Consider the following 26,183-nt stretch of genomic DNA (forward strand, 5'->3'; position numbering starts at 1 on the left):
AAGCCAAAGTTGATAGGCGTGCATTGTGTGTCTCTACATATAAAACAGAGTCTTCATTACCATTTGGTGCACAAAGGTCTACTTGTAACACCTGTCCAGGATATACAGGTCCTAGTACATCAACACTACAGTTGGTAATGTTATGTGAACAGTAACATATATTAGAGTGAAGATTTGGTTGATCAGTTTGTATAATTTGCTGATTTATTACTCCAGGATTGTAGCTGTAGAACACTGATGTGGGTAACCATTTACAATGAGAAGTGAAATGATGAAAATCAAGTTTACAAGAATTTTGCAACTTTGTGCCAACGTTATGCAAGTTGACATTTTTATAAAAAGTGATATTGTAGTGTTTTATCGAAACACTAGTTGTATTATTCGGTGTTATGTACTGAAAACTACAAAATATGTAAGGATTGCCCTGATTAAATAAATCAACAACAACAAAATTTAATTTTGAAAACATGTTATTTATAAAGGCAATGCTTGAATATTCCATCACTCTTATATAAGCAGCCTCAGAGAAGATAAAAATAATACTATTAGTACATTTATTTGCTGTGAATGCAATTTCTTTACTAAACAGTATATGACAGTACTTGCATATGATAATGTTGAATGCACTGTTGTTGGATATTTGGAGTGGTCCAATCATTGTCAATGACACTTTAGCTACAGTAAAAATTCCTGAAATGTGCATTGACCCAGTATTGCTTATTACAGCACTAGGACCAATGATGATTATATTCAGCATGCAGGGAAGGTCCATAGCAACATCTGTTTCTAATAACCGCAATGAATTCTCTATAAAGTCACAACCTTTAAGGATAATTGTGGGTGTAATGATACAACTTACGTTGCTTAAAGTAGATGCATACCCAGTAGTAGGATATACTGCTATCAATGAATACCAATCACTGTTTTGATTAAACTGACAATTCAAGAAAGTTATGGTTGACTTGAGTGTTTTCATTGTGATTGTTATCAATGAATCATAATGTTCAGAGAATCGGAATTGATTTAACAAAAAGGTGCAGCCTTCAATTAAAATCTTTGCAGAAGATTCAGTAAAAATTTGTACCGCTATTTTTTGCATGTTATAAAATTGCAAACTCCTTAGTACAATGCTTATGTCATAATGCAGTATTAAAAGAATTCCACCGTTACTTTTACCAGTTATTGAGCTATCACTTATTTCCAGAATAGTTTCAGCAGTTGTATTATACTCAAAATCTTTATCATATATTATAATTATTCCACGATGAAAATCTGTAAGAGTAGAAATTGGCAATGGTTGGTGCAGTTTAAAACTAACTCCTTTTACATAAGACTTTCCACATAAATTGTACGTTTGGAGTCCACATTCTAAGAACACAACGTCTTCTAATATAGCAGAAGTAGAAACATAAAGCAACAGGTGAGTAGCATTACTGGATTTATTACATCGTTTAAATATTGTGTTAACAATTTTTACCTTATATGAGTGAGCGATGGTCAGTAGGTGTACTGATTGGTAACAACAACTAACCACTGTGGTTAATAGCGACCCACTACTTGTAGCTCCAGATAATGTGAAGTTATTTAAACCCTTCAAGTTAAGATCAGTAGGGAGATGATGTTCTCCAGGTAAGAAGTGATATTCAACATTTGATACAACAGGCAGTGTACCATTATTATCCAAAAAGTATTGACTAAGTGTAGCACAAGGTTGAGATGGACAATTAACAGTAGATGAGTCATCATCAGGTAAAACATATAATACTTCAGTAGCTGCAGATAGTAAAATTAAACCTCTCACTAATACAAGCACTGGTAGAAAATCCATCATACCTTGTAGGTGTTATAAATGATTAACAGAGCTAGTTAACTGAGGCAGTAATTCTAAACAGTTTACAGTTATTCCAAATTTTGAATAACACACTGAAATTGTTTACTTAAAGCGAAAGTGTAAACAATGTATTATGGTACTGTATGTAACAACAACAAACACATTATAAAAAGTATATTTGATTCATATAATTTTATTAATTGTAACATGAAAGTTGGTGATTGTGAACAAGATAAAGTAGTGCTTTCATATATGGTTAGATGATTGAGGCCTAAAGTTTCAGCACAACCTATACTGTTTGCAACTATAACATCTATGATAGCTGAGCTGCAGCATTAGCCCAGTCAAATTTCTTGATAAAGGGGTCCAAACCTTATCAGTGCCAGAGTACTGAAAAAAACTAGTAGAATTTCTGCACTTATGTTATAAGGATCATCTATGCAATCATTGTTAAAATGTGATATAGTCCCCAATAACTGGAAAATTGCCTGTGTTGTCGTTATTTTCAAAAAAAACGTTAAAACTATTCAATTATAGACTAATTTTACTTACCTATATATTATCATTCCATATTATGAGACACTTTGAAGCTAACATAACTTCCAGCATGGCTTCAGACATAAGAATCTCAGTTACTCTATTCATGAACTATTGTATGTACAACTACCATATGATAATAACACCAAATATCTGCCAGACTTCACAAAGACTTTTAATATAAACTTCTGCATAAATGTTTATCATGCAAACTACAATGGTATGGAATTACAGAAAGCTATTAACAACAGTTGAGGATGGCACATTCTCAAATATTATAATATATCCAGCTTGTTATTATACATCTCCATTTAAACTCATCCCATACACTTCATCTAAAATTTCATTATTGCTATACAGTACTGTTACCGGTAATGTCTACTTGATGCTAATAAGTTTGCTTAACAGTCATACACTATTATTAAATTTTCTTATCAATTTGAATAAATGGCACAGAAATAGCTAATTGTATGTATTCTAGCAATTACAGTAGCTTATAATTACTGACCATTCTATATCCAAATTTTATAGTCTTGTGACTATTGAGCACATAATTATAGTGTACATGTACAACTGTGACTTTCATAATTTAACACAAATGTGACCGGATTTGCGAAAAGGTACCTTTTCCACACATTTTACATGCCAGCAAACAAAATTTAGTAACACTTGAGACTTGACTCCTTATACTGATTACCATTCACAATGCAGCCAGTTACTTTAGCTGCATCATGGAAAATTTCAAGTAATTATATGCAATGATTAAAAAGTTGTGATGCTTCAAAGTTCAAAAAATGGGTCAAATTTTGTGTGTGAAAACGGTACCTTTTTGCAAATCCGGTCATAAATATTATTGTGTGGGGTGTTATACAGAGCTCCATATAATGAACTGGTTGACTAATTTAAACTAGATTTGAAGGCAAGGTTGTTTGGATTGGTGAGAAAGCATTGTGTATACACCATAGTGTGAATTAAAGACAGGAAAAAATCGGCATTCCCATCCAATACATTTATCCACAGTAGCTCAACTGCCTTAGCTTTAACTTTATAGCTACAGTAGTCAACAGCGCTAGCCAGGTATATGCATAGTTAGTGTATGTGTACATATTAAAACTTAAGAACTATAATATATAGTTCATACATGAACTGCACATGAAGCACAAAGTGCAGCAAACAACTGCATAGGCACAATATGGTAATGCAATATACAGTAGCAGTATATTACTGTACAATGTATGTATACTGATATTCTTATTTAGGTAATATGAGGGATCATTCTCCATGAATTTGGGTAGCATGAAGGATTGCTTTCACTTTGATAACTGTGCCTGTACGAAGTGGCCAGTATACAGAGTCATTCTTAGGCCTGAGTCAAATATGCTCAAAATTTTGTCCAAAAAGCTTCCCAAAATTTTTATCTATAATGTTCTTCAGTGTTCCCAGTATGCTTGCTTTATGCTCCTAGGTTCTTATAATAATTTTCGAATAATTTAACCAGTGAATGTTCTATTAAAGTATTTCACTAATAAGCGACTGTTCTATTAGAGAGTATTTTGATCTAAGAAGTTATGTCTTATGTGCTGTGCATCAGAATGCAGTGGATATTGCAAACTGCATTCTGATGCACAGCACATAGTGCTCTATGAGGGAGTATCAATCTATGTATTTTCAAGGAATTAAGTTATGTGCTTTGAATATCTACCTAGTATGTTCACGGTAGTTTATTGTGCGGCCCAAGAAGCTGGCATGAAATACATCATCCCTGTACCGTGCTCAACTCTAAAATGCTTTCAGGAATTTCCCAATTTTTCACCTATTATGCTCTTCAGTGTTTCCATTATGCTTGCACTATGCTCCTAGGTTGGCAATATTTCTTACAAATATCTTGGAACATAATACCAGTGAATGCTCTATTAGAGTATTTCACTACAAAGTGGCTATTCTATTAGAGAGTATCAATCTAAGGAGCCATTTACAATTCTCTATTGCAGTTTCCACTGACCACTGCAGTATAATGGAGTATCAATCTATTTTCATGGAATTAAGTAGTCTGGCGTAGCATAGACCTTTTAAAAAATAAAAGGTCTGACTAGGAACTAAGCTTCATAGTTTGAAATATCCACTTTATATGTTGGCATAGCACTCCAGCCTATTATACCTTTTTATTATGCCAGCAGGCCTAGCTGGCCCATATCCTATCCACATACCAATTTTCAGCTTCTTCCCATAAGCAATTTACCCTGTAGGCATGACAACATTTTGGTGTTAGTTTTCGTTATTTTTTTTAAGCATAGAAGAACTGGCCCTAATAGCACATCTATCCACCACACTGTAATTCTAAGCTAAGATGTTCTATTGAAAGGGTTTTGCCTATACCTACACAAACAGGACTAAAGCAACAGAACCTACAGAACAAAGGATAAAAGAGAGCAAAGAAAGAGGGTCCCAAAGCGTCCTTCCCTCACTGCTAGGTCAACCGAGGGTGGAACATGACGATTAAGGTGATGGCTGGAGGAAGAATGGCACAGGCCTAATAGGTTAGGTTAACTATTGAACCTCAATCCTTTTTGGTTTGAAAAAAAAGGCTGTTGCTATATACAGATCCAGTACCAGTTCCCAAAAACAAAAGTCTACAGAGCCAGCAGCATCACATGACTCGAGAAGTTATTGATATTTTCAACAGGTAGTCAGGTACTTTCATGATACAGGTGGATTAATCATCTTAAAAAGGCCCTTCAATGGTTTAGAAGAATCGGGCTTAAAGCCAGAGTTATAATAGGAAATCCAACTCGGTGAAGCAAGTGCGAGATCAAGATATTCTAATAGATAGAGCAGTCACCCTATTAAATAGAGCAGACAGCTAAGAAGTAAATTACTATAATAAAGTGTTCAACTATGTCTTCTTGAGAATTCTGCGTTAGCCAAATCTGTATAGAGCTTAACTACAAAACGTCACCTTCAGCTAAAAACAAGTCGCCCTGCAAAGTGTTATAAAGTCACCCAGTAGAGTATTCGACTAGAAACAGTTCAAGTTAGTGAAGTTACCGTGTAGAGAAATCAGCTAGAAACAAGTCACCTTGTAGAGAGATCAGCTTGAACAAATCTCCCTGTAGAGAGATCAGCTGGAAACAAGTCATGATCACCCTGTAGAGATATCAGCTACATTCAAATCACCCTATGGAAAGATCAGCTTGAAACAAATCACACCTGTAGAGAGATCAGCTTGAAACTGATCAGCTAGTAGAGAGATCAGCTAGAAACAAGTCACCATGTAAAGACACAGCTACATTTCAAATCATCTTGTTGAGAGATCAGGTCATGTAGAGAGAACAGCCAGAAATAATTAAGTCACCCTGTAGAGAATTCTACTGCATATACATTTTAAATTACCTGTATAGAGGAGTTTAGCTACAAACAAGCCACCCTGTTGAGAATTCAACTATATAATTCATATCACCCTAGTTCGGCTAGAAACAAGTCATCTTGTAGAGAGATCAGGTAGAATCAAACTCTGTAGGGAGAGATCAGCTAGAAACAAGTCACACTGTAGAGAGTTCAAGTCACCCTGTAGAGAATTTACCAACAAGCTATCCTGTATATAGAAAGTTCAGCTATTTTGCAATTCTTTCTGTAGAGAGTTTAGTTAAGTTGTGACACCCTGTGGAGAGTTCATCTACAAATTAAAACATTCTAGGCCTGAGCCTATTATGCTCAAAATTTTACCTATTATTCTTTCCAGAATTTCCCAAAAAATTCTCCTATTATTCTTTTGGTTATTCTTGTATCCAGCCTATTATTCCATAATTATTCTCATTCAGTATATATCTGTGGCTAGTTGCTTAGTTTTGCTATAAGTAGTTTTGTCCGAATTATTAATAGTGATATATGAAGTATTCCACCTTATACATCATTTTTCTATCCATAATAGTTATAGCAGACTTAGAATAACTACCTACAGTAATAATTCAAGTGTATTTAATTATTAGTGTATTATAATAATATGCTGTAACTACTGTATAGCTACTAAATTAGGTAGATAATAATGCTCAAAGACTTGAAGAAGATACACTGGTATAAGATGCACAAGTTTCAGAATTGCAAATAATCATGCAGTTAAATCCCTGATGCTGGCTGCAGATTGTTAACATGAAACGATCTGACTGCTCTATTAGAGCAATTGAGCGTTCTATTAGAATATATCGATCTTTTAGAGGCTTTCAGCCAGCACTCCTGTCAGCTTTATATCATTTTTGTAGCTTAACTCTTTCTTCTAGGTAATCAAGAAGAGACACACACCCTAATTCCACCTATATTATTCCCGTGGTCGTCCTATTATTCTAAAATTATGCCTGTAACCATCCAATTATTCCGGAATTATTCTCACGAAATCGGTGACCTATTATTCTTAAGATTATGCCGGCATAATAGGCACAGGCCTAAAACATTCACCATGTAAGAACTAATTTAATATTTTTATTAATCAACAAGATTGTAACTAATATTGCTAAATGTACATGTAACAAATATCTTCTTCCTCATTCCTATACTATACAGAAAAGAAAAAGACAAGTTATAAGAAGTACCCAAAGCTGGCTATAGGCTGGCTTTAGGTATGAAATTACAAAAAGAAGTGATATCTAATCAAAAGAACAACAAAACAGCCCAAGCTGTAGAAAAGGGTGCAGCTTCCAAAAAAAACCAGGGTGAAAAAAACCAGGGTGAAAAAATCCAAGGTAGTGGCCAAGAAATGGCTGTGATGGTAGGTTAATGACAAAAAAAAATCATAACAATTTAGATGGATTTGGTAGTGAAACTTGGAGGAGGCAATGCAAATTAAGTTCACATAAATTGGCATCATAAATTTTTTTTGCCATTAACCTACCATCACAGTCATCCACCTTGGATATTGCAATATTTTCTCCCTGGCTTTTTTGGAGGATGCACCCTTTTTTACAGCTTGGCTGTTTTTTTTGATTAGACAACAAATCCTTGTAGATTTGTGACCTCAGCTTTGACTTCATGATGAGCTCAGCAATCAGTTATAAAGTACTGTGACCTCTTTAATTTTATTTTTAGTTACCACAATAATGTAAAGATGTTAGAGTTGATGTGTTTAAGGTGCATTTCATTAATGTTAATTTCCTCCTTGTATTGTAGCCACACTACCACCATCACATTTCAAGCCAAATGTGTGCTGAATGTGTCAACAAAATATTTATAGATATGGGCAAATGGTACACCTACAGATATAGCTAGCTACTGGTTGGTACAGGATTATCTTCAAACATGAGTTGTGAAGACCACTCGACTTGAGTTTCTTTAAGCACAAGTGTGATAATGAGATGATGGCAAGCTCGAGATGGTAGTCTGAGAGATGAATTTTCATCAATGTCACGATGTGTGGGTATAATTTGAAATGATGATAATAATTAACATGGTGGTGTAGCTATAGCAGTCTTTCAATCCTTTTGGCATAGCCTGAGTATTTATACCTGCCTGTATTTATTATATTGAAAATATCATTACCTTTTAATACAATTTTCAAAAGTAAAAATCCTGGTAGTGATTGTTTCCAATTTCCCAAACTGTAATAATACTACTGTGGTTTTAAACTTTTAATGTTGACCAGAGTACCCCAAGCTTTAAGGACAAGTAAAAGGTGTCAGGCCATTAGCTAGCTATTTATTAAGGCATACAGTATTACAAATATGTAGCTAGGGGTTTGGACCAGTGCAAAATGTGTATCCACAAATCAGAATAATGAACCACTAAAACACAGCACATAGAGAGCAATTTTGCATCAGTGCTGCTTACTGTAATTTGCTTTTTTTTTGTTGTAAAATAATTTTCATATGCAAAAGTTGTACCAAAATTTCTTGCATGAAAATTAATTTTTTATGTAAGATCAAACTACTCTAATAGAGCAGTCATTCACGTCAATCATACGAAATATTTTTACATGACAATTATCACAAAAATTTTTTGTATGAAAATAAAACCAATTATGGTATATTACAATTAAACATACATAGAGGAAAGTAATGTGTGCTCTGGTATGGAAGAATGGCTCTGTTGGCTACCAGGATAAATTTTAACATCTATCAATCAATCATTCTCAAGGATATACATTTCGAAATGGTTTAAAAAATCACAAAAGCCACTGTTTTATGGACTATTTAAACATGAAAAGATGCACAATTTTAACTCTGGTACAGCGGGATATTCACAGCAGAAGTTTAGTAAAATTATTGAATGTTCTATTAGAATTTTTGGCTATTCTATTTGAGTGTATACTCCTACAATTTTAGACAGATTGTGGCAACTTCTCATACATTCTTAGAGGAGTTTAGCTATCCTCTTCAGTTTTCTCGCTTCCACTGGCTGGCAGTTACACCCATAAGCTATCATCTAACTGATACATATTAATTTATTAGGAGAGGAGATGCTTCAGCATCAAAGTAACTCCTAAATTTGCTTCTGTGATACTACACATAGAAGTCCATGTGACAGCATATTTATGCCTCACAGCTTTTTATTGGAATTATAGCATTAGGTGTACAGAGTCACTATGAACTTATATAATGCTTTGGGCACATGAAAACTGAATGAAGATATCTATTTAGTTATTTACAAAACCCTTAGGGGTAACACGCTAATGTACAATTACATTAAATGTGTCTGTGTCAATCTCATGAAGATCAGGATAGGGTAAAGAATTCCATTCAATGGTCATCTTGGGGGAAAAGGAGCTAATTACAATACTCTTCTACCATCCATTAGAATCAACAAATAAGCAATTTTTTTTTAAAATTCCAAAAATGGCAACTACAACATACAAAACAAATAAAGTCCAAATGATGCCTAGCCTAACAGTATTTCAGAAATGCAACCTAAATATTAAAATAAACTCTTACAATGCGCTTTAGTCATAATTGCAGCAGTTACATTAAATTTTTATTCTTCCACAGCAGCTCAACAGCTTTTTCCCACACATCAGCAACATGGCACATCAACACATCATCGGGAATACTGATACTCTTCAAATCAACTTTCTGTTGAACATGTGATGCTTCCATCACTTCAATCCATACTTCAGTGAGTCTGTAAGCACCAACCATTAAATATCAATTACTAAGGTAGAAACAACTATTTTTTTATATACATATATACATATTAAGAAGTGACCTGTTCTTTGATGTAGTGTGAAAACTTTGGGATTGTAGCTCTGTAGCCAGTACATGCAAGCAGTGGTGGAAGAAGTAGGCCTGCGCCGATTACGCCAGCATAATTTGGGACATAATAGGAAGCTAAAAGCATCCGCATAATGCCAGCATATTAGGCAAAATTTTTGTGCATTGGTTATGTGAGAAGCTGAAACTCTGCCTATTTTGCATGATGCAGAATGGGATAGTGTGCAAACATGGTAAAAATCAGATTTACAGCTACGTTGTGAAGAAAAGATTAGTTGAAGATCGATATACTCTAATAGAACAGTCACCGCATAATGACATATCCTAATAGAACGTTCACAGATGCATCTGGTACTCTAATAGAGCAGTCAAGACACAATTTTATATGAGCATATTTGGAGCATAATGGTACACAACTGGGCATAATTGGAGCATAATAGGGGAAATTTTGGAGCAATGCTCAAAAGCATAATAGGCAATTTCAAAAGGCAGTTGATGTTGGGGGGCTGACTAGAGTATAGAATCTCTGGCAGCAGGGAGGGGGTCTGGGGTAGCCCCCCACATGCCGTAGCCATTTAGCTTTTACAATGTCTCAAAGTTCACCAGAATTAATTATAGGTACAATTTGAAGCAATTCAACTAAAATACCAAGATTTCAAACATGCTATTTTAGTTAATAAAAATGCTTTTGGCAATGTTTACTACAGGGTTAGTAAACATACAGCATTTATAAGCAGTAAAAAAAAACAACCTATAGACATCTGGAAACACTTGGTACAGTGATAACACCAAGAACTGATCAAGTAAGATAACAATGGTTCAATTCCCACTGTAGACAAATCTTTTTTCTTTGTTTTAGCCTATTTTAAGGAACACGCTTTTACAAAATGCTTTGACTGCTCTATTATGGTATTTGAGTATTCTATTACAGTATATTGATTTTTCACACAGTTTTCAGCCCCATTCCAAGAAGGATAATTTTGGCAAGATATCATTCCAAGGAAGGGGGGAGTCCCCTCCCCCTCCGTTCCGTTGCCTATGCATGCAAGTGAGCAGCTAGTTACTTTTCATAGTTCAATTTGGTACATGAGAATCAGAGTAGGAATGTATTGGAAGCTCATTATATCTTTTGTATCATACATTAAAACATCGCATAATACTTTGAACCTTCATTTCTTGTTAATAAGCTTTGTTACATGGGTCAGCTGCCCAAACATTTAGTAACGTTGTGAGGCCTTTTTTAAATACCAGAACTGTTTATCAAAAAGTGCTTTGATACAAGCAAGATCAGGTTAGTTATGAGGCTATAAAATCTGACATCATAATTGTGCATTCTTTGGATTCAACATTCCCATAACTTTATTTTATTTATTTATGCTTTACAGCACTAGTGCTGAAGGTCTGTAGGACACCTGGTCCTACAGCCTGCTCAAAGATTTTAGCTACATAACTTGTGTTACTGCAAAATAAAGAATTTCAAACTCTTTAGTAGGTGAATGAGATGATATCTTTTTACTGTTAGACCCTTTCTTTACAAAGAACCAAGTATTCAAAAAATCACAAATTAATGTGCATGTATTTTACCAACTGTAATCAATGTTCAATCTAAAACAGCCATGCTGTGAAAAAGGGCGTGGCCTTCCAAAATAGGCTAGTACTACACATTAATATCATTGCAGCCATTCTTGGCTGCCACCTTTGATATCACATCTTTTCCATATTAGATACATCTTTGGAAGGCTACCCTTTTCCCCAGCATGGCTGTTTTGGATCAAATATTTATTGGTCAACCCCTTCACTGCCAAATTTGTAGAGGCTTCTAATCTACTGTATCTAAACTGCTATTAATAACTTACACACCATACCATATAATCAAGAGTTAATAATATAGAGAGGAGAGTGTCTAACGCCGTATAGTCCTGTAACAGATGATTGCGCAGAAGTTAAACGGCTTCTTTTCCGTATAACGACAGACTGGCTAGTATATTTTCGCATTTAACCACAAAGGCTATCCCAGACACAAGGGTGTGCGTTCAATTCGATGTTCAAGTTCACCACGAAGAGCATCGCTCTGTTGCGTAAAGAAGTGTGGCTGCTAACCTCGAAGATAACTCTGGGGGAGAGCGTCTGAGAAACCAATAAACACTGAACCAAAGGTGGAGTATCGCTTCGAATTTTCACTGTGTCGCCATGTTACCTTACCTTTGAGCATTCTTCAATTGAAGGAGCACCGTTCCCTGTACATACAGCTCAGTCTTTAGTTCAGTCTTCGAATATTCTCGAGGATTCATCACGGTGCGGCTAAACTAATTGCGGTAAGGAAACGAACAAATACTAGAAGCCTGTACGTTACACGGAAAGGAAGCCGTTTAACTTCTGCGCAATCATCTATTACAGGCCTATACAGCGTTAGACACTCTCCTCTCTTATTATTAACTCTTGATATAATCCTATATCAATTTACTTGCTATAAAACAAGGAATTCAATTACTGAGTTGTTGTTTACACTAGAGCAACCACAAAGCCATTATATTACTTCAAAGTGCAAAAATCGGCTGAAGTGAAACCTAACATGAAATTTTACTACTTTATAGGCTAGGACTGTTTATAGCAACACAATAAACATCACTAACCTGTTTACAGTAGAAGCGATGATCACCAAGTCTGGTTTTCCAGCATTTTAGCAAGTGCGTATGCGCATACAAACACGAGGTCACTGTTTCGAGGCGTAAAAAAGTAGCAACATGCCACTCCAACCTACACTGTATGTATATAATCCTTCTCCTTACTGTTTCTCTTCATTAGTAGTGCCATTACCACATTGAAGAATCCTCTACAATGCTTGTTATCAACATTCTGAAAGTAGGCGATTGCATCATCTAACCAAGTGATATTGCGTGAGAGACCACTTATCCCTGTTCTCATTCACTTAAAGGTCAACTGAAATGGAAAATTCATGTATGATTTTATTGTATGGATGTATTGTTTGTATCAAGCAATGCACAAAAACACCATTTTAATAATTCAATTATGCGAGATATTAACCCACAAATTCTTAATACGTCACGTATAATTATTTTCGTGATGTCACTGAAAGAACGGAAGCGCGTCTTTGTGTTAGAATGGCGGAAAGTGATAGCTGCAGCGACTCTTTGGTTGATGATAGTGATTCTGATGATTCCCAATCAACAACATCTTTGTCTTCTGTGGCTGGTGAAGAACTGTTGTTGACTGGACCGTCAGAAGTGATGCCGTATCACTTTGAACCAGTGTACGAGAGCAGGCTCGAAGAAAGAGAGGAATCTTTCGGTCTACTGGCGGTTGAAAGAGAGGAAACAGAGGCTGATCGCGTAGGAAATATTGATTGGTAAGCTACATACACTAAGTTGCATAAATAATACAAACTGTATGGTGCAGGGTTGCATTATATAGCTATATAGCGAAATGGCATAAGCTAGCTACCCATGGCTATGTAGCTATAGCTTATGGCATAACTTTGTTGGCTAAGCCTCATTGCCCATTACTGTTCTATGATTTAGTTGATCCACATTGTTATCTAGGTGCAGATGTGGCCATTGCATAGTAATGGCTACACAAAGAGAATCAATATGCTGTAAGGAGATTGAACAAATTAATAGTCTTTTGGAAGGTGATGGCTTAGCTGTTTGTCCAGTGTGTATTTCAGAACATGCAGATTTTTCTAATGTGTGTCTGTGTAGAGCAGTCCTAATGGTAACACTGCATAGCCATCGATACCATTATGGGAGGGCTGATGAACCAGTTGATGAAAACAGGTGCTTATGGTCTTTCAATCTGCCAGTGTTGTATGATGTGTGCACATTTTCAGAAAATTTCGATACTTGGCGTACCGACAGATGACTTGGTGGGGATGGCACTACTTGGGCAGGCACAGGCGTGTAGTACCCTCCTGTGTAGTATCAAGGATAAGACAGGAATTTCCATCAGATGAATATACAGGTCATCAGCATCCACCAACTACATCTTAAGTAATTTTCATGTATCAACACATACAATTATTATTAATTATTATAACGTGAAAATTGTGGTTTATCTGGATGTTTATATTGACTAGCTAATTTTGGTGGTCTCTTTGGTATTGTAGGTCTTTCCTCTGGGTGTGTAATGTAGTGTGTAGCCTTACTGATTAGTTCCTCAGCATAGTCTAGTAAATGCATATGATAAATAATATTGTTACTGTCCTTGTTACTTACGATACGTTGGTGGTACTGGAATAATTTTAGGAATACATTCTCCTTGCTTGGCCTTTGGAAAGCATAGTCTCACCCTCTCCATTCCGGACTTCGTTACTGCCTGTTTCCTCCCATAATTTTCATTAAAATGCATTAGGGCAATTAATAACCTGAATTGTATTTATTTAATCATTTGTATATTATTGTAATTATCACCTTACCTGCAGTACATTCCTTCATAAGAAAAGGCTAGTAACTTGAGAGCAAAATGGTTTACTACACTATGGTAGCTCTCCAAGCTGCTTGTCTGATGGTGTGGTGACAGCTTCTTGACATCTGCTATGACTCTCTCATTGCAAATGACATCACAGACCTTTTCATAGACTTTGCCACCTTGTTAAATTATAACTACTAGGTTCCATTCATAATTATTTGTATTATACCTGGCTGGAGCCACTTTTTACGTTGATCTCCTAGGTCTTGAGTGTGGTAGCAATTCTCATGCTGATCACATAGATATTCCATCAGTGATTTCCACCGAATAGCCATCTCCTTCCCATCACCACCCAGGGTTTTCACCGCACACCAGTAAATGTGGTTGGTAATGCTTTTAATCCACTCACCCACCACTTCACAATCTTTGTATTTAGCTATCTTTAGTAGCTTCTTTTTAACACCTAGGAGCAAAAATTATAGAGTCAAACATGTACCCAAAATGACAAACCTTTTGCAACATGCCAAACATCAAAACGATGGTCAATATCTGGATAGCTTTGGCTCACAAATTTTGTAACCTGCTTGTGACGGTCAGTAATCAGTGCACCTATATTTATTGATTTCTCCATTAAAAATTGCAGAGCATTTTTCAATCCTTCCTTTTCCATGTGATTGCTAGATGCTACCAAATTGCTCTGCATAGTTAATAACATTATGAATAAAGAAACATTAGTTGTGGCAAACCTGAACAAGCTCTAGGTGGATAACTTTGTTGGAGGATAGGTCAATTATTCCGTATGACCATATTTGGCAAAATGCCCAGGACTATCAGCACGTCCATCACCACTGATAGTGAGTGGATTGTCACTAGCTCTACACTGTGCTAGCAATTCTGCCTGTTTTGTATCCCAAACTGATATGACTGCTGGCTCTAAGTACTCCTTCTGATGAATGCAGTATGCTCTATCTGTAATGCATGCAATGTTCATGTGAGATAGCACCCTGAGGACTTTTGTAGCTGTTTCTCCACTATATAAAATAGCTGCAGATAGTAGAATATTTCCTGCAGGGGTATCTTTGATATGTGGTTGACTTGCCCACACTTTGATATCCACAATGATGGCATACTTGCTTTACAGTAATATAGGTGCCCTTTGGCTTGGTTATGACTCCAGGACATGAGCTGTGACACAGTGTAGTGTGTAAATAGTTGTATGAGTGCTGATCTAAATATTATGTATTTGATTTCATCCCTTGTTGATCCTGGATCAGCTTCAGTGGATGGCTGCAGGTTGTCATCACTGTATTAATGCAAATTAGTGATGATTAATTGTTTATAGGTGTGGATGAATCAGTACTCACTCTGTTGTGGCTTCGTCTTGAGAAATTTGAAACGAGTCATCAATATCACCATCTTCAGGCTCACTTGATTCAGTGGTAGTATCTGCATGAGACATGAGTGTAAGAGGGGGTGCTGCCAATAGATCACACTGGGTTCCAACTGATTTTGTGCCAGGAGTAGTCATTGGGTCTATTCATTGGATACAGAGTATAGTAGCTATTTCCATACTGTAGTTTGTTTTGATGCTAACCTTTGTCATCTGCTCCTGACTGTATTTCTGTAGGTGTTCCTGACTGTATTTCTGTAGGTGTTCCTGACTGTATTTCCATAGGAATCATACCTGTTGAAGTAGATGCCAACAACAGAGGGCTGCCTACGTCTTCAACTGGGGAACTACTCCTTGGATCATCCGCACTTGATTGCATGGTTGAGCTGGTGTCTAGTAGCTCTTCAACAATCTGTATTAATAATGTTTTAATACATATAATTATTAGCTATGTTGTTTTTTCCAACATACTGCTTTTTGCTTTCTTCGTTCTGAAGCTGGTCTACGAGATTGTGTTGACATTTGGCAGCTGTTGCTGCTGCTACCACTGCGAATAGGCTTGGGGAAAACAGTTGGAATGGCGTCTGGCTTGAGGCACGGCTTCTTGGCTGGAATGCCCATTTCTTCACGATAAAGTCGCCCTTCTGTGTTAAAGCATTCAGGTTCGAAATGCTTCGAGCAAATTAAGGAAGCAGTTGTTGGTCCTTTCCAATCCTTACACTGTTGATGCACAGCCCTTACGCACTTCGAGCGAACTGCTGCATCACTAGGAAATCCGTGTAAGCTGTAGCCCATACCTCCTTCAGTGTGACAACCAGCAACTACACAACGTCTTGGCATAGCGTCTTCGTTTCTAATATTGTTAGGTGTTAAAGTGAACTTGAATTTAAACTAGATTTTGATAGTCATAGCTATGCTATTTTATGCAATACGCGTACCGGAACTCTTCTTGTGACGATTTATGATGTCACAAAATTACCAAACTTTATGGGTTAATATCTCGTAATATCAGCATAATTGAATTATTAAAATGGTGTTTTTGTGCATTGCTTGATACAAACAATACATCCATACAATAAAATCATACATGAATTTTCCATTTCAGTTGACCTTTAAGGGTGTGGCCGCTACAGGATAAACGCAGGTGCTACTAAAATGCCCGACTGAATATACAGAGTGCTTAGAATGTGATGCTATGGGCATTTATATATCGAAACCGTCATATGGCAGTTGTGGCGGTGAGATGGTTAAATTTTCATGTCAGTTGATGATTTTCCTTGTCAAAGAAATTTTGATTCTACTATGTACTTCTTGGTACTCCTGAATTTCTGGTCATTGGCTTTAGATGTTGTTTTCGTTATTATTAAAGCTTTACAGTGACAGTTGTGAATAAAACTTAATAGTGGGTACATAGTATTGTCAAACCATAAGGCAAAAACAGTTTGGAGTGTACTTTTTAGTTGACTACAGATCCTTAATCTTATTTTGTCCCAAATTTAGTCCATTATTCTATGGCCTATTTGGAAGATGGCAACAACTAACCTACTAGTGATGAAATCTGTCTATCAAACTTTAATGTACAAAACTTTATATACTCAAGAAAAAAAAACCTATTTCAATAACAGTACAATTTGGTGCATGGAACTGTATGAATTAGTAACTGAATTCATGTAAACTTACTAAGGGAGAGATGTGTACATCTTATTTGATTGGGTTTTAACAATGCCTATTGAAATTATACAAATACATACCTCCACTTTGGTTTATATTCGTCAGGTGATGCATGACTGACATGCACAACAATGAAGTTGTGTAGAGCAATCAAAAAATCAATAGGTGAAGCAATCTTCTGAAGTGCTTGTTGAAGATTAGTTTTCTCAAGAGGAGCACGGTATGCTTTGTCAAGTCTGTCAAAAGGTGCCTGTGAAGAAGCAATAGGAATGTATAAGTACAATTGAATAATCACATAATAATTGTGAATGGTTAGATGGCTATGGATGAACAATTAGAGAAGGTTTCAGGTTCAACATACCACATGAACTGTTGTAATTGCAAATAAACAACTTATCAACATTTTCATGATTTTATTTTCACAAGCAATCGTCCCTACAAAAATACTTCTCTATCTTTGAAAAATGGTCAGCCAACTTTTGACTCCTTTTCTAACATTGGATGCACTTTAAAAATTCTTCCTTGTAATTGAAGCTATTTTCAACCATGAATAGAAGCCCTTATGGCCACTTATTTCTGTAATCCCATCACAACTTTGATTCTATTATATAATTTCTTTACCTTTTTCAATTCTGTTAATTGACAACTCTGCACTACAGACACAAGTCCCCACAGTGAAATAGCATTTGCAAGAACACAGTCTCTGGTGGGCTACACATACAAGAAACAGCGTAAACATACACTTAACTACTGTATATATACACACATACATGTAATCATACATATATAATTCATTTAGTGCAGGAGAGTGTGTTGCAATAATAATTCATGGTGCATGCATGTACAGTATTAGTGATTAAAGTCTCGTGAGAGTGCAAGTGATTAAAAATCTCACCAAAAGGGTGTGGCACCCTTTTCACTCAATAGTATTCATCCCATTTATTTGGGACGAATACTCAAAATGGGTGCCACACTCTTTAATTAACAAGTTTTTAATACTTGCACTCTTGCGATACAACGTTGCAATTGAGTGGTACTGTAGAAAGAGGGTAATCATTTGTTGAGCAACAATGTACATATCTTTTGCCAGTGAAAGCTCTTGTCATATGTACATAACAGTTGAAATAAAGCTATTGCTGTGCTTAGGCAATAATTTAAAACTAGATGCATATGATATGTTAGGTACTATGCTTTCTCTAGGAAATTAAAACGCTGGGTGATATTTGGTTGTCATTCAGTAGTTTGGCATTTACTAGTACTGATCATCAGGTAATAACACCCAGGACAACTTCTGATGTTCCCACATATACATATAGAAGTTGAAAAAGATCATTCCATTAATAACCCGATAGTTGTTAATTCTCTAGTCACCTGTCTAGTAGGCATTAGACATAGGCGGTGTTTGCATTCACAGATGTAATAAAGTACTTACAAACTTCCTCCACTTGATAGAGCAACAAATGCGTTGACAGAGTTTATAGTTATAGTAATCTTGCAAAGAAAGTTGATTACATGCTATTGTATGTTTGAAATTTCAGTCCTTAATTGAAACAAATAAAAAACTACAACCCACCATTTAAACCTTTTGAAGAACGGCGAGATAACGGGCTATATACATGTTGAATTGTGATAAAATTTAAAAAAAAAATTTTTTTTTTTTGGTAGACTTTTCAGATGTACCATTCATTACCAGTGCAAAAGTTACAATTTGTATATTTAATAATTATTCATTAGGCTCATTGAAAGTGATTACCTTAGGCAAACTTCGTTGCATTGCCAGCGTCTTTGTGACATACTGATGGAATGTTTTGTCAGGTGCACCTCCAGCAGATGCTAAAAATCCTAAAACAATTTCTATGACATCCAAAAATTCACTCAATTTTTGATGGTTCAGTTTCTTTATCTCAACTAGAAGACTCTTCTTCTTTTCAAGTGGCAAATCTTCCTGCATTTTAAAATTATAACAGGTTAATTGTATATCTATGTTTCAGTGTGTATAAATGGAGTAGACCATGCATAATTAGCAATGCATTATAAAAAGTACATTCCTAATTGTTTAATTAATTAAACCCTTTGTCACCTTCATTATTTTTATAAAATTACAAGAGACAAAACAAATAATGTGTGTAACTTTTGTGTGATATGGTTTTTGATCCAGAGACAATTATAATGTTTTTCAAATCCCAGTGAAAATGTCAGGCAACCTAAAGCATTACCTGACATTGATACACAGTTTGTCATAATAGGAAAATCCTTATGATAGAACAGAGTGACTCAACCTACGTATAATAATAATAATACAAATCATTGTTGTCAAATTGCGTGACAATGCTTCACTATAAAAACTACAACTTCCTTCTATTTTGATCTGACATTTTGTCAGGCAGGTTCCATTATGGTCGGCCATGCATGATAATTATTTTCCTGACAAATGGCCTATGTCAGGCAGTATAAATTGACTCTGAAATTATATTATGACTGCTATTTATTTTCTATCTCAAACATAATTCCTATAGTTTAGTATACAGTACAATATGTCATGTGAGTGGCATCCTCTCACATGATGTGTCACAAATGAATCAATTTATGAGTTGAGTGTTGCGATTCATAATCATATAAGTCTAGCAGTGTAACAAGCTGGGGGTTGGTCTGGGAGGGAAATCAGATGTTACTACATTGTAAATACTCCTTGTCGAAGATGAAGAAGATTAAAAGTTGAAGATTAACATTAGAACTGTGCGATTTGTAATTAACCCTTTGTACCAGGCATAGGTACCCAAAAAGACCATTTAATAATACTGTAGCAGTATTTCTGTTGTATGTTCACATACAGAGGTAAGGCAAAAGGAGTGACACATACAGATCAGGGACGTAGCCAGGAATTTCTTGAAGGGGTTTGGATTTGAAGTGGAATGTCGTTGGGGGAGGAAAGAAGGGCCTGGGTGCTTCCCCTGGACCACATTTAAACAAAAATGATGCATACACAAAATATGCCCTCAAGTAGTAACATTAAAAGAAGCTTGAACCCCTCAGTTGTTGATAGTCAGTATCTTCAAGACTCAGCTTGTACTCCACTATATTCAAAACATCATTTTCCAGCAATATTTAATAAATAAACCAAAGAAAGTGGGGTTTGTCCGAACCATCCGAACCCCCTGGCTACACCCTTGCAGATTTTTGATACTTTGGATATTAGTGTTGTACAGACTCGCCAACTAACCTCCACTACTGGAACTGTGAAAATGCACTTGATGACAGTTGTAAGTCATATCATGCAGTACAATAATACTGGGATCATGACACCGTACACCTAACAACTTGGTGCAAGTGTAATGAGCCAAATAACATGAGGGATGGTAGAGTTGGATATTACAGCCACTGACGGGGCCAAAGTTATCCTGTCAGTCACACATGCCAATGCTGTAGGAGAAGAGGACATGTGATGTTCAACTGTTGGTATCTGTCCATCTAAATTCAACTCCAAGCCATAATCAGCAAACTGCAATTCAGACACATGAAAGGTTTTCAAAGGAAGAACATGTGCTTCTAGCATTGCAAGTGTATATTCACCTTTTGTTTCTGAAGAAACAATTTCTGCTCCTGGCTCAGATTCTCTGGTCCCTGTGACTATTTTGCAAGATACAGGAGCATCAGTCGTCATTGTTGGAGTGTATTATTTATTACCTTAAGCAGGTTTAATGAATACTGGTATTCATGTTTTACGTATTTTAAGGAGTGAAGCCGGGAGTAGTTGGTATACCACTGCACACTGTTAATTTACAAATATTATTCTGACATAGTGTAGGTTGTAGTATAGCTGAGTCTTCCAGTGAAAGGAGTGATACTGGTATTGGAAAATGATTTGGCATGAGATAGAGTTTTAGCAGAACCATGTGTACCTAGCTAAAAAGGGAAAATGCATTGTACAGCCCAAGTAATGGCTAAGCTCCTAACAATATGATTCGGAGATTTGCCACAAATGTGGACAGAATGATGTGATACACATGTACTTTCTCGCCTGAACTGACACTGACACAGTGATTCATTTTATTTCACATGTTATGTGTTAAGGATATTTTTCATCTATATTGACTAGGCATCTTGCATTAGATACATTGCTAACTGTTAAATCTAGTGCCGTATCAGATAGTACTGTATAGTAGGAGTAAGGACCACTAAGGTTTGGGATTTCTTATGAAAAGATATCTACCGAAAACCAGCCTCACTTTTCCTTCACGACAACGTGGCAATATTGGTTAAAAATGACTATTATAGCCTTCAACAAAGATTACTTTCAACAAGTTGCTACAGAATTGAAAAAAGATCTACTGACTCCTGTCTGACTGACTGACTGACTGATGCCTTCAGAAACGTGTAACTCTACAATGGCAAACATCATGACCTAGATTTCCACACCATTCAACATCACTTTAGCCCAACACAAGTCCTTTCACCAACTGCAGTAGCTGCAGTGCATGCATAATAAAATTGTCTTGAAACGAAGATTTTCCAATGAAAATGTACAGTTCACATGAACATGTCCAACCTGAGATGCATTGTGATGGCTGATATGTCTTTTCTCTGACGCAGGGTCATCAGTCACGAGTTATGCTTACTGACAAGCATAAAACAGCCAAGAAGAACTTCTTAGTGTGCACCTTCAGCTTGTCCACACTTAAAGTCCCATTAGGGAAAAATAGTCTGCATACTATCAAATCTCTATCAGGCATTCGCACAAGGTACAGTATATAACCGAATGTTGTCTAAACATTTTACAAAACCTGTTATAATGGTTTTAAAAAGCCCTGTATGTAACCTGTTATGCTGTAATGTTACAAGTAGAAGGAATAATTAGGAATTTCAAATTTGAGTAGGGATCATAGAAATATAAAAGCAGGGAGGAATTCTAGTGCAAATTTAATCCCTATTTCAGTCTTATATAGTACTAGTGGGGCAAAAAAATTATTAATTTTCAACAAGTAGAATAGGGATCAAAGATTTGATTTTGAAAAAAACTGCGTAAACAAGAAGTAATAGGGATGATAATCCACAAAATTCTATGCATCATCAGTTCAAAGCAAGTTATTTGAATAGTGTACACTCAATTTGCGATTCCTATTTCAACATTTTAACAAAATTTAACCACAAGTTGAAATAGGAATCGCAAATTGAGTGTACACTATTCAAATAACTTGCTTTGAACTGATGATGCATAGAATTTTGTGGATTATCATCCCTATTACTTCTTGTTTACGCAGTTTTTTTCAAAATCAAATCTTTGATCCCTATTCTACTTGTTGAAAATTAATAATTTTTTTGCCCCACTAGTTTCATGATTTTTTTCATGTCCATGCACATGGACTACTTCTTAAATATACGTTCAACAGTACATGATTGTTTAATAAAGAAACCCATTGTAATATCAACTGGCAATAAACAATTACATAAATAAGTTTAATAAACAATTAGTTAACAATACAGTTAACAATACAGTAAACAATACCACTTTCCTTTGACGAGTAGATAAATCCACTAGTGTGACCGTTTACTGCAACGAAGCGGTGCGAAATCTCAACACGAGTAAAACACACGCTTGACAAAACGTGGTCGACTCCAATTAAAGTGCTGAGTATACGGAGTATCCCGCTTTTCATTTTTCAATCGCGTACGGAAGGGACACACCCCTTTTCAATTCGAAATTTACCAGTGTGTTCCAATAGCTTACAAGCCTTGTTATGTCTACTCTTAGCTGGTAAACAGCTGAAGAATATAATAGAAAGTATACACGAAAGGCGTACAGTAATAGTTTAAGTGACGAGGTGCGGGCCACACCCCCTTCACTGTCTCGTAATGAAGGAAGTCTAAAACCCGAGTTTCAGTGAACAATAGTTATGTTTAATGTTTAGTGTGATACAACTTGATGCATTTTAGTCCTGTGAGCTAAAGCAATGGAATTTTAAACAATTCTATATTATCATCTGTATGGCTTCTCGATCGAATGGCGTCTCGAAGAGTGATTCTTGCTCTATATCTCGCAATCGCATTAGAGAGGGAAGATTTTAATACCACACAGACCTGGGTACGAATGTTTTTTAAATACGCCATACGTTTTTAGGGCTGATATCTACTTCCTACGAGCTGTAGGCGCGCGAAACAAGAAAGAAAGAAGAAAGAAAGAAGAAGATGGAGAATCTAACCGTTTTCAAAATTTTAAAAAACACCTAAAACCATTTCCCTTACTTTTAATACTTGTTGGCTAGTGTTGTAAACACAAAAGAAAGGTCTAGAATGTTTTAGAAATAAAATTTAAAGCCCGGAAGGCTGCTTTTGGCGTGCGTTCTATTAGAGTGTTTTGAAAAATTTCTGCCTGATCCCTATTATGTACCACTACCGTGGTACATGATAGTGGCACAACCAAAAAATTGTGCACTTTTTCATAAAGCCATGAAACTTTCCACATAAATAGTACTCCTCAATACATGTATTTTTAGATATAGTGCCATTGCTGATTTGACCTTAGGTGACCTTTACGGCCATTTTTGTACAGAAAATTGATCCTTTTGTCTTTAACTCCCTGAGGCAGTAATTAACTTGTTAAAAAACATGATACCAAACAAAAGTCATGCTAATAGAAACAACTTAGTTTTCATTTGAAATCAATAGGTGATTTCATTCTTAAGTTATGAGTATATTTATTAGCTGCAAAATTTGATAAATTTATGCATAATTATCTGCCTACAGGTAATTCACACCTCGAGGGCAGGTAAACTTATCAAATTTTGCAGCTAGTAAAAATGATCATAACTTTGTAATGAAATCACTTACTGACTTCAAATAAAAACCAAGTTGTTTCTATCAGCAAGATCTTTGTTTGATACCATGTTTTAACAAGTTAAGTACTGCCTCAGGGGATGGTATATTTAGCGGAATTGGTGGAAACGGCAGAATTGGCGGAAACAGCAGAATCATCATTAATTTTACAGATTATGGAAAGCCTTAGAACACCCACTACCAGTTAGCTACTCACTGTTACATATATAAGTACAGCTACGTAAAACTCACCACAATTGAAGCTCATGGTCTTTGTAGCACCAATTTTCTGTATTCTTGCAATTTACTCTGTGGTAATCAATTCTTAGATGGTAGTCTTATCTCTATTTTTTTTGTACAGATCAGGCTTTACAGGCTCTCCAAGCCTATACAATTAATACCAATACTAATTTTATGTGATTGATTACCATGTTTTGAATTGCAGCAAATTGGTGTTGAATGGTCAGGCTTAGTCTTGGGTGGCCATACTTTATTTTCTCAGGGTGGTGTTTACAGATTTTCAATTATAAGTGCCCCCCTTGAAGGCACTTCTAGTAATATGTGCTTCAAAATACAGGGTGTGATATGACTACACTCTAAGAGTGCCACAGATGATGTTAAGCTGCAAGAAGACAGAAAATCGGTGCTACAAAGACCATGAGCATCAATTGTGGTGAGTAGCTAACTGGAAGTGGGTGTTCTAAGGCTGTCCATAGTCTGTAAACTATGATTCGACTGTTTCCATCAATTCCACTATTCTGCTAAATATACCATCCCCTGCCTCAGGGAGTTAGACATTTTTTTGTACAAAAATGGCTGTAAAGGTCACCAAAGGTCAAATCAGCCATGGCACTATATCTAAAAATACATGCATTGAGGAGTACTATTTATGTGGAAAGTTTCATGGCTTTATGAAAAAGTGCACAATATTGCCAATTTTTGGGGGGGCTACGCTGCTATCCTTGTCAAAACTGAAGTGGGGATTAAAATTTGCACTAGCATAGTTAGAGTAGTAGGTGCCTTCCCTTGTTTCACTGCTTTCTATTTCTATGATCCCTTAAAGTAAGGATTAAATTTATATTAGTATTGTTGCAAGGGTAGAGATACCCTCTCTTGTTTGACTGCTTTTTATTTCTATGGTCCCTAATTCTGCTATCTTTATTCTACTTTTTGTGTAGGAAAGTCCCACTCAAGTTTTCAGTGCATGACACACCCACTTCAAACAGACACAATGAAAAACTTCTCTAACTTTGTACGCTTAGGTTGTGGTTCCTCTAATCAAGAGTGTGTGGTAGATTCAGACTGATTTGCTGTTTGCTCTGTCTTTAGGTTATAATCCCTTTCTTGCAATATTGTAGATGTTAGCTCAACCTTGACTGCACTTTGTACCACCATTTTTTGTCGTTCTGTAAGCATAGGAAGCTGTTTGAATCTGGGATCCAAGTACATGGATACATGAAGTATATTTTCAATTTTACCACCTCGGTATCTGGTTATCAAATTTTGCTTTATTTTTTCTTTAATTGTCTTTGTAATATCTTTATCATTGCTGTCTGTAACTAGCAACACTGTTAAAAGATGATTTAGTATTGGGAATACCACACCAATAGTTGGGTATAATTCTCCACTAAAAATTTCTGTTGCCTGGTAAAAATGTTCCAAAATTTTAACCAATTCCTCCATGGTAGCAATTTCATCTGTAGAAGGCATGAGTGATCTATTACCTCCATCTTCCAACAGCATAGCACAAATAGCTTGTTGTTGCTCTAAGAACCTCTTTAACATTTCGTATGTGCTACCCCATCTTGTGATGCAGTCATTTATCAACTGGTGTTCATGTAAGCTCAACAGCTTTTGCTTCTCCCTTAATTTTGACATAGATTTTGGTGACCTATGAAAATGGGCCACTAGTCTTCCAACTCGAGCAAGTGTTGAGTGGACTTTTGGCGCATCAAATGCCTTCTTCACCCCAAGTTGCAACGTGTGGCCAATACAAGGTAAGTTGAACAAATCCAGATCACTGATTGCATTTACCATATTTTTGGTATTGTCGGTAACTACAGCCACTACTTTTTCATTGTTGATGTTCCAGTCACTCAACATCTGTTGCATTGCACTGCTAATATTAGTAGCTGTGTGCTCTCCTGGTAGTTCCTTTGTTGATAAACAGTAGCTTGCAAGTTCCCACGAAGAGGTGACACAGTGAACAGTGAGGCTAATATAGCTTTTTGTGCTATGCTGAGCCGTCCAATTATCCGTAGTCACACTGCAGTACTGCACAGAAGATAACAATTTCTCAGTTTTCTCTCTTTTACGGGTGTACTGGAAT

General features: G+C 36.0%; 3 protein-coding genes and 1 long non-coding RNA gene across 4 annotated transcripts in view; 2 read left to right on the top strand and 2 right to left on the bottom strand.

Annotated features, from left to right (window-relative positions):
* Window positions 1-9,144: 9,144 nt before the first annotated feature.
* The window catches only part of LOC136263846 (E3 ubiquitin-protein ligase rnf213-alpha-like), a 247,317-nt gene continuing 230,278 nt past the window's right edge, over window positions 9,145-26,183 (bottom strand). Inside the window, exons 89-92 of the mRNA XM_066058473.1 lie at window positions 18,798-18,989; window positions 17,666-17,755; window positions 17,125-17,294; window positions 9,145-9,469 (exon numbers count right to left, since the gene is read on the bottom strand). Coding sequence (XP_065914545.1) covers window positions 9,310-9,469; window positions 17,125-17,294; window positions 17,666-17,755; window positions 18,798-18,989 — 612 coding nt within the window. The 3' untranslated portion in view covers window positions 9,145-9,309. The remainder of the gene's footprint in view (window positions 9,470-17,124; window positions 17,295-17,665; window positions 17,756-18,797; window positions 18,990-26,183) is intronic.
* LOC136263856 (THAP domain-containing protein 10-like) lies at window positions 9,477-17,106 on the bottom strand. The gene is made up of 9 exons (XM_066058483.1): window positions 15,845-17,106; window positions 15,578-15,785; window positions 15,348-15,516; window positions 14,730-15,286; window positions 14,494-14,680; window positions 14,213-14,446; window positions 13,991-14,162; window positions 13,791-13,939; window positions 9,477-13,741 (listed from the first exon to the last, which is right to left on the bottom strand). The coding sequence occupies exons 1-4, from the start codon at window positions 16,211-16,213 to the stop codon at window positions 14,971-14,973; spliced, it is 1,062 nt and encodes a 353-aa protein (XP_065914555.1). The 5' UTR covers window positions 16,214-17,106; the 3' UTR covers window positions 9,477-13,741; window positions 13,791-13,939; window positions 13,991-14,162; window positions 14,213-14,446; window positions 14,494-14,680; window positions 14,730-14,970.
* On the top strand, window positions 12,681-13,565 carry LOC136241857 (uncharacterized). Its single transcript, XM_066033238.1, has 3 exons — window positions 12,681-12,925; window positions 13,119-13,352; window positions 13,406-13,565. The coding sequence occupies exons 1-3, from the start codon at window positions 12,681-12,683 to the stop codon at window positions 13,563-13,565; spliced, it is 639 nt and encodes a 212-aa protein (XP_065889310.1).
* LOC136263867 (uncharacterized) lies at window positions 15,190-15,843 on the top strand. Its single transcript, XR_010704818.1, has 2 exons — window positions 15,190-15,276; window positions 15,326-15,843. It is a non-coding gene; the product is annotated as an uncharacterized lncRNA (long non-coding RNA).

This window comes from Dysidea avara, chromosome 1 (genome assembly GCF_963678975.1).
Source record: "Dysidea avara chromosome 1, odDysAvar1.4, whole genome shotgun sequence".
Taxonomy (NCBI): Eukaryota; Metazoa; Porifera; class Demospongiae; order Dictyoceratida; family Dysideidae; genus Dysidea; species Dysidea avara.

What these genes read in the sequence shown, in the direction of transcription:
- LOC136241857 (XM_066033238.1), top strand. Translation starts at nt 12,681, where the DNA reads ATGGCGGAAAGTGATAGCTGCAGCGACTCTTTGGTTGATGATAGTGAT. An exon ending in CGCGTAGGAAATATTGATTG is followed by an intron (nt 12,926 to 13,118) that starts GTAAGCTACATA and finishes ATTGTTATCTAG; the next exon opens with GTGCAGATGTGGCCATTGCA. An exon ending in GAACCAGTTGATGAAAACAG is followed by an intron (nt 13,353 to 13,405) that starts GTGCTTATGGTC and finishes GCACATTTTCAG; the next exon opens with AAAATTTCGATACTTGGCGT.
- LOC136263856 (XM_066058483.1), bottom strand. Translation starts at nt 16,213, where the DNA reads ATGCCAAGACGTTGTGTAGTTGCTGGTTGTCACACTGAAGGAGGTATG. An exon ending in GTCAGGAGCAGATGACAAAG is followed by an intron (nt 15,517 to 15,577) that starts GTTAGCATCAAA and finishes TCCAATGAATAG; the next exon opens with ACCCAATGACTACTCCTGGC. An exon ending in CAAGACGAAGCCACAACAGA is followed by an intron (nt 15,287 to 15,347) that starts GTGAGTACTGAT and finishes GCATTAATACAG; the next exon opens with TGATGACAACCTGCAGCCAT.